Here is a 17,570-nt window from a genome sequence, read left to right on the forward strand (position 1 = left end):
TGGCCGGGGAGCAGCCGGGGATGGAACCTGCACTGCAGAGGCTGCAGGCAGCTTCACAACCTGGCGCTCAACCGCTGCGCCACCAGGGAGGCCCCAAATAAAAATAAATCTTAAAAAATTTAAGGATGGGGCCTCCCAGTGGTTGCAGCGGGTTTAGCGCTGTGCTGTGAAGCTGTCCACAGCCTCTGCAGACTCTGTATTTTATAATCATTACCACTATACAAAATTATAATAATACAGAAAGCTGGTAGGAAAAATTAAATAAATGCTAAAGGACATGAATAATTTTTTGAATCACTTTATTTTTTTAAAAGATTCATTTATTAATGCATACAAGAGTTGGGGTGCAGGACAGGGATGCAGGAGCTGAGAGTGGTGAGCAGATCAGGCAGATGTACTGAAATACACTGCTGAGGGGAGCAGCGGGCAAGACAGGAGAGGTCTGCTGCTCCATGTGGGTCACCTCCCTGGCCAGGGATCAAACTTGTGCTGCAGTGGCTGCAGATAGCTTCATAGTGCTGCGTCTTAACCCCTTGTGCACCAGAGAGGCCCCTAAATCAACTTTATTTTGAAGGACAGTTTTGGGGATATAGAATTCTTACTTGGCCTCCTTTTCCTAGAGGGCCTTGAGTATTTCACTGCAGGCTCTTCTGTCCTCTGCTGTTCCTAAGAGAAACCAGCCATTGATCAAATTGTTGCTCCTGGTGCATTAGTCATTTACATGTTTGTAACAATTACTTTAAAGTTATGCAGCTTAAAACAATAACGATTTGGTATTTCACACATTTTCTGTGGGTGGGGAGTCCAGAGCACTTCAGTTTGGTGATTCCAGCTCGGGGTCTCACGAGGCTGCAATCATGATGTCAGGCCAAAGAAAAGGCTTGATGGACATGGAAGGATCTACGTAAAGGCTCAGCACGTGGCTGCTGGCTCATGCACAGCCTCACTTCCTCACCATGTGATTGTCAACTTATCTGAGTGCCACGCAGCGCGGCAGGAGAGAGTGAGCAGGAGAGATCAAGCAGGAGATCACAGCACCTTTTGAGCCTCACTGTGAAGTGGTGCAGGCGCCCCAGCCTCCTCCATGAGCAGGGAGCCAGCAAGTCCAGGGACTCACAGGAGGGAAACTGGTCTTGACCTCTTGAGCATAAAAAAAAAAAACAAGAAACGGTGGACATTTGAAAAACTTCTACTGTCCATCATCTGGCCACTAAATATTTATATCCTTTTGTCAAAGAGAGAGAAGTATTCTGATACGTTGTAGAGAGTGGTCAGGCTTTATTCAACAAGCAACATGGAGAAATCACACTTAATTCCAAATACATTAATGATCTAAGATTTAGCACATCTGGAATCTTTTTTATTTTTCTGAGGATTCCTTTTCTTCCCACTGAAGTTGAACATTTGCCAGAACCAGGAAAAATCTGCCCCTGAGTGTGCACAGCTGGACCCCTGCTCTGTTGCTTCAGTCTCCACTTGCTGCATTTTCATCCTGGGTCTTGAAGGATTTGACTTGTTTCCTTGTGATTCAATGTTCAACCAAGGTTTTGGACAGTGTCTATCCAGATGTTTGGCTTCCATTCACTTGTTCCTGGTGCACCCAAATACCCAAATGCAGCCACCAAATCTGATGTTTGATTCCTCAATTCAGTAAGGTTTTTGCTTCTGGTTCTCTGAGCGTGTGTGGGTTGGGGAAGTCATCAGTCTTAGGTGCAGATTCACAGATTACACCAGGATGAGTCTGTCACTCAAGGGTAGAACGCCCTCTAAGTTTTTTCTGGTTTTCCAGCAGTTTCTCTTGAGTGTCCCACACCTCAGCACAGTTTAGTGGTCATTCAGGGATTAGACAGAGTTTGTATTCAGATTTGGGATCTTGCCTCTCCATCTGTTTTAAAATACATGTTAATTAAACTATTTGGATATGCCATTTTTTAAGGATATACAAAACCCATGTAGAAAAATCCATGACTTCCACATGAAGGTAATTTTATTATACATTATATACTATACAATTTTATTATACAATAAATATTGGGGGGCAGATACTGGAAGTTCAGTATGTACTGTCAATATGGTAGCTACTAGCCACATATATGGCTTTTAATTTTAAATGATATATAGTAAAATATGCAATATCTCAGCTTATGAGCCAAATTTCAAGTGTTCAATAGTTAGAGGCACCATATAGATCAGTACAAATATAGAACATTTTTTTTCTTCCAGAACTTTCTGTTGGATAGCACAGCTCTTCATGCTTTGGTCCTGGAGACCAGCTCCAGCTAGAAGTCGTGTCAGGGATCTCAGAAAGGAGACGATGGAGTCGGTGAAAGTTTTTTCTCTTTCTCGGAGGGCTAAGGGGAGGTGGCGCGAGGCAGAAGTGAGGTAGACACAGACACCTTAGTTCATGCAAGTATCTCCTACTGAGGGTCTCAGTGGTTCTTTATTTATACCTGAAGGCAAGAGGTGGGAATACATCAGCGTAAGCATTGAAGCAGAGCAAAGACAATCAATACATATTTTCTCATGATCATGTAAAGACTCCCTTGACCTTACATCTGTAGGTCATTTCTTTGGTAACCTAAGAACAATTAGTTTCCTAGGTATAGCTCATTACTAGCATGATCAATCATACAAGACAGCACAACATTTGGCAACAATTAAACTTTCCCAATTACAAAAATGGGTGTAAAATTCCTATTCTATATCCAATTACTAAAATCAGTCTATCTCCTAGTACTCAATTAACTTGGTTAACATATTAATTACTTCAAAGTGGTCTAAAACAACTTATCAAATCTATGTAAGTTCTACTGAAGTCTAACTCTTAACTAGAAATCCTAACCTCCACAAGGCCTGCGAACTATTGACCTCTTGCCTACACCAGGAAATGTATTGTTACCACAAACAGGTACCCGCCAGGTTAGGCTATGGTTTCCAAGCACAGCTGGTTCAGGGCAGCATGTTCTCCATAGTTCTCAGGGCCAACATTTCTTTCCTAGCTATACCTTTTGCATTATTTACTTTCTTGATACTAATTCAGGTGTAAGAACAACAAATCAATTAATGTCTAGGTCCGAATTGGGTTTTCATATGCCAATTACTAATTAACTTCTGCATTAACCAAGAACAAAGAGGAGAGCTTTAGCAGGCTTTGCCATGGACTCCCTAGTTCAGATCTTCTTTGGAAGTGCAAGAACTCCCCTCTTCTGGGAAGTACAACTTTCCCTCTTTGGGGGAGCACAGGAACTCCCTGCTTCTAGGGAGTCTCCCCCAATGCCCAGACCATGTCAAGAGACAGCATGGGAGGCGCAGCCTGCCACACTTTGGGAGCATCAAGTCAGATGCATTAAACACATGTAAAATCAAGGGGCCAGTATTATCTCTCTTAAAGATGAGGTGAGGTCCCTCGATGGAAATACATATTAAGCAGGTGAAAAACAAAATCAAAAAAGATTATCAGTGGGTCTGGTGCCTCCAGACACAAACAGTCTCAGTTCCAAAGGGAAGCACCTGTCTCTCCACCTCCCTTCTCAGACCAAGGACTCTCATCATCTCTGAGGAATGAGTTCTCTTCCAGGCATCCAGGGGCAAAGCTCTAAGAAAAACTTCGGAAATAGGACATCCAAACCAAGGAGATGGATTCTGGGAGCTCAATAAGAGACAAAGGCAGAGAACACTTGGGAGACTCCCCCTGGTTCACTGAGAAAAGCATTTCCAAAGTAGGTCTGTGGAACCCTTGAGATCACCCAGAACCTTTTACAGGATCCAGGAGGACAAAACTATTTTTATAACATCACTTTGACACCATTTGCCTTTCATTATTTTGACATTTGCTAAGGTAGAACTTAGTAAGAATGGAAATTATAGTACCAACTGCAGTAGTAGTCATTCTTCACCACCACTTCTCACAGAAAAAAAAAAAAAATCCAAACCAAACCAGTTTCACTTCAAAATGTCCTGTTTAAATCACGAAAGCATATTTTCTATTTATCATCCTGAAATCCACATTTTTTAAAGGTCTGAAACGATGACAAGGACGTTCACATAAGGCATGTCTGCTACAGTCCAAAGGGCCTTGTCCCAGGGAGAAAAATGAAATGAATTAGCCTCTTCTTAGGCAATATCTTTTTTTTAAAGATTTATTTATTTATTTATACAAGCACTGTGTACAGTCAGAAGCATGGGAGGGTGAGAGAATTCACCAGAGCCAGAGCAGGGAGCAGAGCAGGCAGAAGGACCCAAGTCCACTGCTGGGGGGAGCAGCGGGCGGCAGGAGAGGTCTGCGAGCCATGTGGGACCCTCCTCCGGTGGCCGGGGAGCAGCCGGGGATCGAACCGGCGCCACAGAGGCCGCAGGCAGCTTCGCAACCCAGTGTTCAACCGCTGCGCCACCGGGGAGGCCCGGCAATAGCATTTTTAATTGAAGGAATGAATAGCTAAAACCATGGTTACTTAGATTAGTTGAATTGGCAGACACTTTCCTGAAAATGAATGTGAGTCTGTCCCTTTAAGAAATCAACTGACATAAAATAAATATTAATTAAAAAATCAAAAAATCAAAAAATCAACTGATGGCATTTGTTGCCTTGATAAAATGTAAACTCCCAGAGAAAACCAAAATTATGGAAAATTGAGTCCTGTTATTATATACTTGACAACTTACAGTATGTAGACTAATTTTTCTTTTGGGATCTGTGGTAAAAAACAAAGCATGTGATTTTAGATAACTTGACCCCGGTGTAATTAACACTGTATATCTATATACACATAGTGAAACAATAGGTAACTTTTAAAAAAAAATCATACAATTGTACAAGATCCGTTAATATACAAGAGAATGTATGGAGTTAATATAACAATAGGAAATATTCAATGACATTGTTTCAGGTTTCACTTTGCAAATAACCTTTGAGAAAATATTACTTATAAGTTATGATTTAGTATGAAAGTTGTAACAAAGTTGAATATCCATAATCTGAAGAGGTTATTAAAATACTATCCCTACATATTTCCATGAGATTGTATATTTTTTCATAGATTTCAAACAAAACATTAAATGTAGAAGAAACTATGAAAATAAAAGATCTTCTAATGAGACAAAAATGACACTTGCATAAATATAAATGTGAAAGTTCCCCTCTTTTAATTATCCTTATATTTACAGAAAGTTATTTTCTTAAAAATGCTTTGTTAGGGCCTCCCTGGTGGTGCAAAGGTTAAGAGGCAACCTATGAAGCTACCTGCAGGCACTGCAGCGTGAGTTCAATCCCTGGCGAGGGAGATACCCCACATAGTGCAGCAGACCTCTCCTGTCTAGCCCGCTGCTCCCTCAGCAGTGTGTTTCAGTACATCTGCCTGATGTGCTCCCCCTCCGTCTCTGGTAAATCCTCTCACCCCAAGCATCTCTGGCCTGCACCCCAGCTCTTCTAGGCATAGGTAAATAAATCTTTACAAAATGCTTTGTTAGCATACATTGGTTATCAATATTCTAAAGTAAAGAAGTAATAACATCATTTTGAAAGGTTTTATTCTAGTAAAGTAAATATTTAAAGCTATAACCCACATAAAAAATTTACATGGGAGGGCCTCCCTGGTGGCGCAGCGGTTGAGCACTGGGTTGCAAAGCTGCCCGCAGCCTCTGAAGAGCCAATTCGATCCCTGGCTGCTCCCTGGCCACCAGAGGAGGGTCCCACATGGGGCGCAGACCACTCCCCTCAGCAGTGTACTTCGGTCCTTCTGCCTGCTCTGCTCCCCGCTCTGGCTCTGGTGAATTCTCTCATCCTCCCGCACTTCTGACTGTACCCAGTGCTTGTATAAATAAATGAACGAATCTTTAAAAAAAAAAGTTATACATGGGATCCGTAATATTTGTGAGACTGCAGAGAAAGAAAAAAAAATTGAGAAACGCTGACCCAATTTTGGGCCTGGATTCAGGGAGGCACAGTGTGACAAAGTCTTCGTGCATGTCTGGGCGGGGGGTGGAGGGTGGAGGGGTGGTTCTCAAGGTCTCAGTCCCCAGGGCGCTGTCTGGGGCTGGAAGGTGACTGTTGGGGCTTCCTCATCTCCCCAGTTTCATTTCTCACAGCCTGGGCTTGTCCTCCTTCCTGGATACTGGTGACTCACCCCAGGTCTCACTCCCCATTGCCTGGAGGTCTCCAGAGCAGCCAATCAGCAGCCCCGCGGCTCCTGTTCCAAAGCCCTCCCCACCCGCCGGGACTCCGTCTCCCCAGCCCGGGTGGAGGCGCGTCCTGGGGATGCGGGGCACAGCCTCCTGCTCCTGCTCGCGGTGGCCGCGGCCCCGAGGGAGACCCGGGCGGGTGAGTGCGGGTCGGAGGGGACAGGGCGCTACCAGAGGCGGGAGCGAGGGCGTGGGCGGGACGTGGGAAGGCGCGACCTCGCCGCCGCCCTAGTTGTCCCCCACGTCGGCCCAGCCCTGTCCTAGCCCTTTCCGTCCCCCGAGACCCCAGCCTCCTTTTGCCCCCCGAGTCTCGGCTATTTTCGTCCCGCAGCCGCTTTTCGGTCTCACTCGTCTTTCACCACTTTCTGTCTCGTGGGCGCCCCCCTGGGACTCGAGCCCCCGAAGGGGAGAAGAATAGCCCTGGTCTCCCCTCCCGCCCCCAGGCCCCCACTCCATGAGGTTTTTCCACACTGCGATGTCCCGGTCCGGCTCGGGGAGCCCCGCTTCATTATCGTGGGCTACATGGACGGACGACACGCAGTTCGCGCGGTTCGACAGCGACTCCCCAGGTCAGAGCGCAGAGCCCCGGGCGCCCTGGGCGGAGCAGGCGGAGCAGGTGGAGCAGGAGGACTGGGACGAGGAGACGCGGATCCTAAGGGACAGCACACTGTGGTACCGCGCGCAGCTGGACTCCCTGCGCGGCCTCTACAACCAGAGCGAGAGCGGTGAGCTGGCGCGGGTGCGGGCCGGGTCAGCACCCCCATCCCCACGGACGGGGGGTCGCTCAGGGTCTCCCCCTCCAGGCTTCTCTGCAGCCTGCCCGGGAACAGCCCGCGGGACTTTCACCCCATTTCATTCTGGACAGGCTCTCACACCCTCCAGAGGATGTGTGGCAGCGACATGGGGCCCGACGGGTTCCTCCTCCGCGCGTACAGTCAGTTCGCCTACCACGGCGCCGATTACCTGGCCCTGAACGGGGACCTGCGCTCCTGGACCGCGGCGGACACGGCCGCTCAGATCACCCGCGCCAGTGGGAGACCCAGGTGAGGCAGAGAAATTCAGGAACTATGAGAAGGGCAAGTGCTTGAGGTGGCTGTGCACATTCCTGGAGTACGGGAAGGAGACTCCGCAGCGCACGGGTAAGAGGGGCCTGGAGGCCTCCCAGTCCTCCCCTGCCTGGAGTCACTGCGGGAAATGAGTCCTCTCTCTAGTCCGAGGGGGGGACTCCCTGGGTTTCATGTTCTGCCCTAGAGAGACTCCCAGAGACTCCTGCTTCTCCTGAAGGACAGTGAAGGGATCCAGTCTCTCCTGAGAAAGACAGACAGTCCCTGACATCACATGTCACCGGGTCCTTTTGACCAGGGGCCTGTTTGAGAACCACGAGTTTCTCTCTCAGTCTTGTTTCTGGTCTGAGAACATTTTCAGTTATGTGATTCCTGCTTTTCTGTTCATTCACCTTCCACCCAGGTCAGGAATAAAAAGTCTGTGTTCCACTCCCTCTGCTTCATCCTACCCTGGGTAGGATGAAGTCCTCATTCTAGGACTTTCTAAGGAATAGGAGAATCTCACACATCCCCCCCAGATTAGCCTCTTTTTTACATTTTATGCTTCTTCCTGCCACACCAGTTGTCTTGTCTATTGTGAGGATGGTCTCATGAGGATTCTTCAGTGTCCATGGAGGAAACACAAAGTGAGTTTTCTGATTTACCACCTCAGATCCCCCAAAGACACGCATGACCCACCACCCCACCTCTGAGCATGAGGTCACCCTGAGGTGCTGGGCTCTGGACTTCTACCCAGCGGACATCACCCTGACCTGGCAGCGAGATGGGGAGGACCTGACCCAGGAGATGGAGCTGGTGGACACCAGGCCTGGGGGAGACGGAACCTTCCAGAAGTGGGCGGCTCTGGTGGTGCCTTTTGGAGAGGAGCAGAGATACACGTGCCATTTGCAGCATGAGGGGCTGCTGGAGCCCCAAGTCCTGAGATGGGGTGAGGAGGAGGATGTGGGCACTGAGGCTGTTCTCAGGGCCATCAGGAGCCCTTCTGGAGCCCTTCAGAGGGTCCGGATAAGGTCTGGGGCTCAGGGTATGATCTTCCCTTCCCTTCCAGTGCCCCCTCCTCAGTCCTTCATCCCTACTTCGGGCATCATTGCTGGCCTGGTTCTCCTTGGAGCTGTGCTCACTGGAGCTGCAGTGCCTGCTTCCTGGAGCGGAGGAGCAGGTAGGTGGCCATGACCTCGTCGTACTTGTCAGCGTCAATGGCCTCCCGAATTTCCTGCCTCTCGTAGCCCAGGCGCTCCATAGCTTTGATTATGGCCGGGTCCTGGGGGCTTAGCCACGGCTCGCTGAAGGGCAGGAGTCCCTCGCTCGTTTCTGCTACCCAGGGGTGCTGCTGGATGCACTCCAGGGGGCGGCGCCTCCAGTGGTCCTTTTCCAGCATTTTGGCCAGCAGGTCCTGGCACTGCTCCGTGAGGTAGTCGGGCAGCTGGAGGTACGCGCTCAGGACGCGCACCCTGACCGCCGGGAGGTGGGGTGCCCTGAAGGGCAGTTTGCCGGTCAGCATTCTGTAGAGAATGACACCCAGGCTCCACACGTCCACCTTGGGGCCGTTGTAGCGCTGGCCAAGGTAGACCTCGGGGGCCCTGTATTCTGGGCGACAGCAGCACGTGCTCAGCGCCCGGTTGAAGGCCTGGACGCTGAGCCCAAAGTCCGCCAGCTTGACTTTTCCCTCTCGGGTCAGCAGAATGTTCTTGGGCCTCACATCCCTGTGCGCGATGCCTTTGGCATGGCAGTGGTTGAGGGCCGCGAGGATCTGCTGAAAGAGCGGGCGGGGGCCTCCCCGGTGGCGCAGCGGTTGAGAGCTGGGTTGCAAAGCTGCCCGCGGCCTCTGCGGTGCCGGTTCGATCCCCGGCTGCTCCCCGGCCACCAGAGGAGGGTCCCACATGGCGCGCAGACCTCTCCTGCCGCCCGCTGCTCCCCTCAGCAGTGTACTTCGGTCCTTCTGCCTGCTCTGCTCCCCGCTCTGGTGAATTCTCTCACCCTCCCGCGCTTCTGACTGTACCCAGTGCATGTATAAACAAAACAAAACAAAAAACAAACAAACCAGCAAACAAATAAATAAAGCATGCCTCTATTAAAAAAAAAAAAAAAAAAGAGCGGGCGGGCCTCGCTCTCGTCCAGGCACCCACGCCTGTCCAGGAAGTCCTGCAGGTCCTCCCCCTGCACGTACTCTATGACGAGCTGCAGCTCGGGCCCGGTGTCCACCACCTGGAAGAGCTCCACGATGTTCGGGTGGTGAAGGGCCTTCATGCACCCCATCTCGCGGGCCAGGAGGCGGAGGTCGGGCAGCTCGGACTTGCGGACGCCCCTGATGAGCACCTTCGTGCCCGTGAGCACGTGCACCGCCAGCGTCACCTTGGCGTGGGAGCCCCGCCCCAGCTCCCGCAGCGCCAGGTAGCTTTGCCCTTGAAGTCCCTGGGACATAGCGCCTGTGCACTTGACTACGCTGACTACCCTCGCCAGCCCTGACTGTGCTCCCAGCCCTTGCGCTACCTCCGCTGACAGCTGACTCTCCTACGATATTAACAAATGTACTATTAATCTAGTACTAATAGTACTCAAAAAGTATTCACTAACCTCACTAAATACTAAGAATGCTAACTCTACTCTACCAACAATACTAACCTCACTCAGCTTACTAGCAATACTAACTACACTACAAATAATTGAAACAACACAAACAAAAAATGACAAATGAGATGTAAATGTAAAAATATGAATAAAAACAAACTAATTAAAACCAACCACTAAATTTAAGAATAAAGCAGAACAACAAAGACCAATAGAACAAACAACAGAGCGAGCAACAATTAGAAACTAAAACCTGAAAAAACAAACAAACAAACAAACCAAAATAAAAACCCAGAGAAACGACAAAGGGGAAGAAAGAACAAATAACGAAACAAGAACAGAAGGGAAAATGGGGGAGACCACTCGAAAAATAACAACCAAAAAACAGAAAACTGAAGTAAAAAAATAAAGAAAAAAAAATAAAAGCCAATAACAAAACAATAAAGGAAAATAAAAAACAAAGAAATAAAAGGAAAAAGAAAAAGTAGAAAAAAAAACTATAAGCAAATACAAAAAAAATCAAGGAAAATAAGGAAAAAAACAAAGAAAGAAAAATAAAATAACTAAAATAAATAGCCGAAACAAATAATTAAATAAATAAACCAATAAATAAACCCAAAGAAAACCAAATACCCCAAAACAGGCTCTCACTCTCTCTGTCGTGGTCCGGAGTGCACAGGTCACTGTCCAAAGCTTCCCGGCTCCTGAGGACACAGGCGCAGTCCGGGCGGGCCTGATGTAGGTGGTGCCGGTGCGTCACAATGGCTCTTTGTGGCATCAGAGCCAGAGGCCACAGCCATTGGCAGAGGGAACCCCCAGCGGTTTCTCAGCCTTAACGAAAAAGCTGCCGCTTAACGACAACCCTTGGAATGCCTGAGAGGCCTTTTCATTTGTCCTGAGCAATCCAGTCCTGGGTTTTGGCTTTTCCAGGCGTCCCCATCCTGGCCCTGCCTTGTGCAGATGCTTTACTGTCGCCTCACACTGTGGAGAGAACAGCAAACGGGGCGCAGGCGGTTGGGCGAGCTCTGGGGATCTGCCCACAGCCTTTGCCGCGCCCGCGAGGGGCCCACGTGGCGCGCAGACCCCTCCTGCCGCGCCCGCTGCTCCCCTCAGCAGTGGATTTCAGTCAGTCTGCCTGTTCTGTTCCCGGCTCTGTCTCTGGTGAATCTTCTCACCCTCCCGCGCATCTGGCCTGTACCCCGGTGCTTGTATAAATAAAATACATCTTTAAAAAATTAAAAAAAAAAAGGAGGCACAGTTACTACTGTTGCAATGAACTAGTAAGGTTTAAATTCTAAAATTTTCAAGAGGTAATTTCAGGATTCTTTTTCAGCCTGTCTTTTTTTTGGGGGGGGCTATAATTGTGTCATGGAGTCTAGTTTAGTAGAAAAATAACATTAAATAATAATACTATATGCACAAAAGTTCCTTTGAGAAGGAATATACTAACAAATCCAATAGGTCATAACAATACCAATGTGCTTAAAAACTAAACAAAAATGTTAGGAAATTCAGAACACTTTGATTTCTAGGTTGCTTTTAACACTTTAGCCAAAATAAAGTGATTTAATAGTGATAAATATCAGGAAGTATAAGTATCATTGTTTTAATTCTATGTATATTACATATATCAATATGTGCACTCACAAATATATTAATATCTGAGGAAGGAGATTTAGAGAGGTTAATTACTTTTTCCAAGGTTATCTATATATGATATTCACTGAAAAGAAACAATGACTAATTATTGAGAAACTACACTGTACTTTTGTAGAATTGATAGTGTTCTAGTGATCAAGATATAGCAAGATTGTTGTGATAAAACTGACTTTTCAGTGGCAGGGAATAAAAGCAATATAAATAAGTTTTAAAATATCCAACAGAGAAATAACATATGGTGATAGGATCTGTACAAAGGATCGAAACAAACCAATTGAATTTTCAATGCCACTTAGGATAACATCAAAATATGAAACCCTTAAGAATATTTTTAATAAAATGTATGTATCTGTAAAGCTATGAAAACATTATTCTTTAATGGAAATTATAAGACTTCAATAAATGACAATATGAACTCTATTTACAGACCAGGATGCATACAGGAAAGTTTGGGAGAAAGCACAATTGCAGAGGGGATCACAGAGAGGCAGAAATGACAGAATCACCCTGCAGTAAGAAAAAGGAGGTCAGTGTTTCATGTGGACAAAGGAGAAGGAATTGTGAGACAAGGTCAAAGATATTCACAGAAACTAGTCACTCAGAACTTCCTAATTCAGGGTGATGGCCTGAACTTCATGCTAATTGTGAAAATGGAGAGAGGTGTTGGTGAGTGGAGTGAATTGAATAATTTGTGTTTGAGAAAAATCTCTTTGCATTGGGGAAACTAGATTGTAGGAGAACAAGAATGCAACAGGGAAAACAACCGAGAAACTTGCAGTAGACAAAGAGAGAGGAGTGGGTCAGAGTGGTACTTTGCTTAGGATGTAGGTAATAGGGCTGATTTGGATGGATATAGAAAGTGAGGGAATGACAGAAATTAAAGATGCTGCCAAACTTTCTATTCTGAGCAACTTGGCAGATGTAATTGTTATTTGCTTTTTTTAAAAAACGATTTATTTATTTATTTATTTATACAAGCCCTGGGTACAGTCAGAAGTGTGGGGGGGGGTAAGAGAATTCACCAGAGCCAGAGCAGAGAACAGAATAGACAGAGTGGCGAAATACATTGCTGAGGGGAGCAGCGGGCACAACAGGAGAGTTCTGTGGCGCCATGTGAGACCCTCGCTGGTGGCCAGGGATCGAACCTGCGGAGCCAGAGGTGAGCGGGGGAAGTTCGCCCACGCCAGACCCCCTCTGGCCTGCAGTCCAAGCCCAGAGGGGAGCAGGAACCCACCGCCGGGGCAGACCAGGCGCACAGGGGAGTGTGTCCCCACATCGGCATTTTAGAACAGGGACCTTTCTCCATTAAAGGCTGCTTGAAACTGACAGATGACTCCTGGAAGAACCAGAGGGGAACAGAGAAGCCCACCCAAGATGCCGGCCAGTCCCAACAACACAGTGTCCCAACGCATACGGCAAATTAGAAAACAGACAGTAGGGAGGAGAAGAACCACACGCAACCTAGCAACTCTCCAGAGAAAAAGCACACCACAAAAAGAAAGCCAGCCCCCAGATTGCAAAGACAATAACTTGGAAGAATTTCTGAGCCTTCCAGAAAGAGAATTTAAAATTGCCGTGATTAAAAAACTGACAGAAGTCATAAAGGAAAACAATGATAAGGGAAAAATAATCAACGATCAGAAGAATGCAATTGAGTCCCTAGAGAGGGAAAACAATGGTCAGAAGAAAGAAATTGAGTCCCTAAAGAGGGAAGTAAAAGAAATGCAGGAGATCAAAGAATTAATGGAAGAACTAAAGAATTCTGGGAAAAGCAATGAAAGCAGAATGGATGAAATGGAAGAACGAATAAGTAATCTTGAAGACACAGAAATAAAAAGAACCAAAACAGAAAAGGAAAGAGAAGTACGAAGGAAAAAGAACGAAGAAAGACTTCGGGAACTATCTGACTCCATGAGGAAAGGAAATATAAGAGTTATAGGAATACCAGAAGGAGAGGAGAGAGATGTAGGAACAGAGAAAATATTCAAAGAGATAATTGAAGAGAACTTCCCAAATGTGAAGAAGGAGCTGAAAATTGATATACAAGAAGCAAGAAGAACACCAAACTTCCACGACGAAAGGAAAAATAAAGCAAGACACATAATAGTAAAGCTCCCAAGAATCCAGGACAAGGAAAAAATAATGAAGCTGGCAAGAGGGAAGAAACAGATAACATTCAAAGGAAAACCAATCAGGCTGACATCAGACTTCTCCGAAGAAACACTACGGGCAAGGAGAGAGTGGAGGGACATAGTCAACAGACTCCAAGAAAACAGATGCCAACCAAGAATACTCTATCCCGCAAAGCTCTCCTTACTCTTTGAAGAAAGAATATGGACCTTCCCAGACAAACAGAAACTCCGGAATTTCATTGCAACTAACCCCCACTCCAAAAAATACTACAAGGAGTCCTAAAGCCAGAACCTCAGAGGGACGAATAACAATGAAAGAAGGCCAAAAAAAAAAAAGTTATTAAAAGAATAAATAAATAAAATCAAAGGAAAGACAAACACAATGGCAAATACAGATGTTAACATATCAATATTAACTCTAAATGTAAATGGACTAAACTCTTCAATAAAAAGACACAGAGTGGCAGCCTGGATTAAGAAACAAAACCCAACCTTTTGCTGTCTCCAGGAAACACATTTAGCTACAAAAGATAAAAATAGGCTCAAAGTTAAAGGATGGAAAACAATCCTACAAGCAAATGGACCAAAAAAGAAAGCAGGAACAGCTATACTTATATCAGATAAAACAGATTTCAAACTCAAAAAGATAAAAAGAGACCCCAATGGTCACTACATTATGATCAAGGGGACAATACTTCAAGAAGAAATAACACTCATTAACATATACTCACCAAACGAAGGAGCACCAAAATATATCAGACAACTGTTGTCCTCTCTGAAAACAGACATCAGAGAAAACACATACGTAGTGGGAGACTTCAACACACCACTATCAACAATGGATAGATCAACAAGACAAAAAATAAGTAAAGAAACCAAAGCTCTAAATAAGGACCTAGAGCAATTAGGCTTAACAGACATCTATAGAACACTAAACCCCAAAAAAACGGAGTACACATTTTTCTCAAGCGCACACGGATCATTCTCCAGGATCGATCACATACTGGGGCACAAGACAAACATCAACAGATACACCAAGATTGAAATCATATCAACCATCTTTTCTGACCATGAAGGCATCAAACTAGAAATAAACCATAAAAAGAAGGCAAGGAACTTTCCTACCTCATGGAGATTAAAAACCACACTACTGGAAGACCATTGGACTAATGAGGAGATCAAAGAAGAAATTAAAAAATTTTTTGAATTGAACGACAAGGAGGACACTAATATCCTAAATGTATGGGATGCAGCAAAAGCAGTAATAAGAGGAAAATATATAGCAATAGAAGCTCACATCAAGAAACAAGAAAGAACGCAAAGAAACAACCTCATCTCGAAGCTCAAAGATCTAGAAAAAGAACAACAAAAAACCCAAAACCAGTAGAAGAAAAGAAATAATAAAAACCAAAGCAGAAATAAATGAAATTGAAACTAAAAAAACAATCCAAAAGATCAATGAAACCAAGAGCTGGTTTTTTGAAAAAAATCAATAAAATAGACAAACCCCTAGCCAGGCTCACAAAGGAAAAAAGGGAGAAAGCACAAATAAACAGGATCATCAATGAAAGAGGAGAAATCACAACGGACACAGCAGAAATCAAAAGAATAATCAGTAACTACTATGAACAGTTATATGGAAACAAGTTTAACAATCTAGAGGAGATGGACAAATTCCTACAACTCTACAATCACCCAAAGCTAGATAAAGAAGAAATAGAACACCTAAACAGACCAATTACAATTAGCGAAATTGAAATGGTAATAAAAAACCTCCCCAAAAACAAAAGCCCAGGACCTGATGGATTTACAAATGAATTCTACCAAACATTCAGAGACGAATTAGTGCCTATCCTTCACAAACTCTTCCAAAAAATTGAGAAGGAAGGGACAATACCAAACACGTTTTATGAAGCCAACATTACACTAATACCAAAACCGAACAAGGACAACACAAAAAAGGAAAACCACAGGCCAATCTCCCTAATGAACACTGATGCAAAAATCCTCAATAAAATTTTAGCTATCAGAATCCAACAATGTATCCATAAGATAATTCACCACGACCAAGTTGGATTCATTCCAGGGGCACAAGGATGGTTTAACATCCGAAAATCAATCAACGTTATCCAACACATCAACAAAAAGAAATATAAAAACCATATGATAATATCAATAGATGCTGAGAAAGCTTTCGACAAAGTGCAACACCCATTCATGATAAAAGCCCTTGAAATTCTGGGGATACAAGGAACATACCTCAACATCATAAAGGCCATCTATGACAAGCCAACAGCCAGTATCATTCTCAATGGTGAAAAGCTGAAAGCAATTCCATTAAGATCTGGAACAAGACAAGGATGTCCACTCTCACCATTGCTTTTCAATATAATACTGGAAGTCCTAGCCAGGGCAATAAGACAAGAGAAAGACATCCAAGGAATCCAAATAGGAAAAGAAGAAGTCAAACTATCACTATTTGCAGACGATATGATATTATACATAGAGAACCCCAAAAACTCCACAGAAAAGCTAATTCAACTCATCAATCAGTTCAGTAAAGTGGCAGGATACAAAATCAACATGCAAAAGTCAGTAGCCTTCCTATACACAAACAATAAATCTGAAGAAGAAGAAATCAAAAAGACCATCCCTTTTATTATCGAAACAAAAAAAATCAAATATTTGGGAATAAATCTAACAAAAGAGGTAAAGGACCTATACAAAGAAAACTATAAAACACTGTTAAAAGAAATAGAAGAAGACACAAAGAAATGGAGAGACATCCCCTGCTCATGGATTGGAAGAATAAACATTATTAAAATGGCCATCCTACCAAAAGCAATATACAGATTCAATGCTATTCCAATCAAAATTTCAATGTCATTCTTCAAAGAAATAGAACAATTATTGATGAAATTCATATGGAATCACCAAAAACCCGAATAGCCAAAGCTCTCCTGAAAAAAAAAAGGGAATGGAGGCATCAGACTCCCAGACTTCAAACTATACTACAAAGCCATAATCATCAAAACTGCATGGTATTGGAACAAGAACAGACATACAGACCAATGGAATCAAATAGAAAATCCAGAAATAAACCCACAGATTTATGGTCAACTAATCTTTGACAAAGGAGCAAAGAATATGCATTGGAGCAAAGAAAGTTTGTTCAATAAATGGTGCTGGGAAAACTGGGTCGCTACATGCAAAAGAATGAAGCTTGACCACCACCTCACACCATACACAAAAATCAACTCAAAATGGATTAAAGAACTAGACACAAGACCTGAAACCATAAAATATATAGAAGGAAATATAGGCGAAACACTACGTGATTTGCACATCAAAGACATCTTTACAGACACATCACCCAAAGCAGTGATAGTGAAGGCAAAGATAAACAGCTGGGACCACATCAAATTAAAGAGCTTCTGCACAGCAAAAGAGACAATAACAAAAACAAAGAGAAACCCCACCAACTGGGAGAACATTTTTGCACCCAACACTAATGATATAGGACTGATCACAAAAATATGCAAAGAGCTGATGAGACTCAACAACAACAAAGAAAATAACCCAGTCAAAAAATGGGCAGAAGAGCTTAAAAGAAACTTCTCTGAAGAGGAAATGCAAATGGCCAACAGGCATATGAAAAAATGTTCAACATCACTTGTCATCAGGGAAATGCAAATCAAAACTACCATGAGATACCATCTTACACCAGTGAGAATGGCACATATTAAAAAAACTAGCAACAACAAATGTTGGCGAGGGTGTGGAGAAAAAGGAACTCTTCTGCACTGTTGGTGGGAGTGCAAACTGGTCCAACCACTGTGGAAAGCTGTATGGAGATTTCTGGACCTACTAAACATAGAGCTTCCATATGATCCAGCAATTCCACTCCTAGGTATTTACCCAAAGGACACAGAAACATCAATTCCAAAGAACACCTGCACCCCTATGTTTA

General features: G+C 44.5%; 1 protein-coding gene across 1 annotated transcript in view; it reads left to right on the top strand.

The window, feature by feature from the left end:
- The window catches only part of LOC119242837 (uncharacterized), a 78,540-nt gene that overhangs the window by 8,268 nt on the left and 52,702 nt on the right, over nt 1-17,570 (top strand). Inside the window, 7 exon segments of the mRNA XM_054693968.1 lie at nt 6,230-6,316; nt 6,621-6,902; nt 7,043-7,220; nt 7,222-7,316; nt 7,894-8,169; nt 8,290-8,393; nt 8,617-8,734. Coding sequence (XP_054549943.1) covers nt 6,230-6,316; nt 6,621-6,902; nt 7,043-7,220; nt 7,222-7,316; nt 7,894-8,169; nt 8,290-8,393; nt 8,617-8,734 — 1,140 coding nt within the window.

The sequence above is a fragment of the Talpa occidentalis genome, unplaced genomic scaffold (genome assembly GCF_014898055.3).
Source record: "Talpa occidentalis isolate TD23 unplaced genomic scaffold, MPIMG_talOcc4v2.1 talOcc4.13, whole genome shotgun sequence".
Lineage (NCBI taxonomy): Eukaryota > Metazoa > Chordata > Mammalia > Eulipotyphla > Talpidae > Talpa > Talpa occidentalis.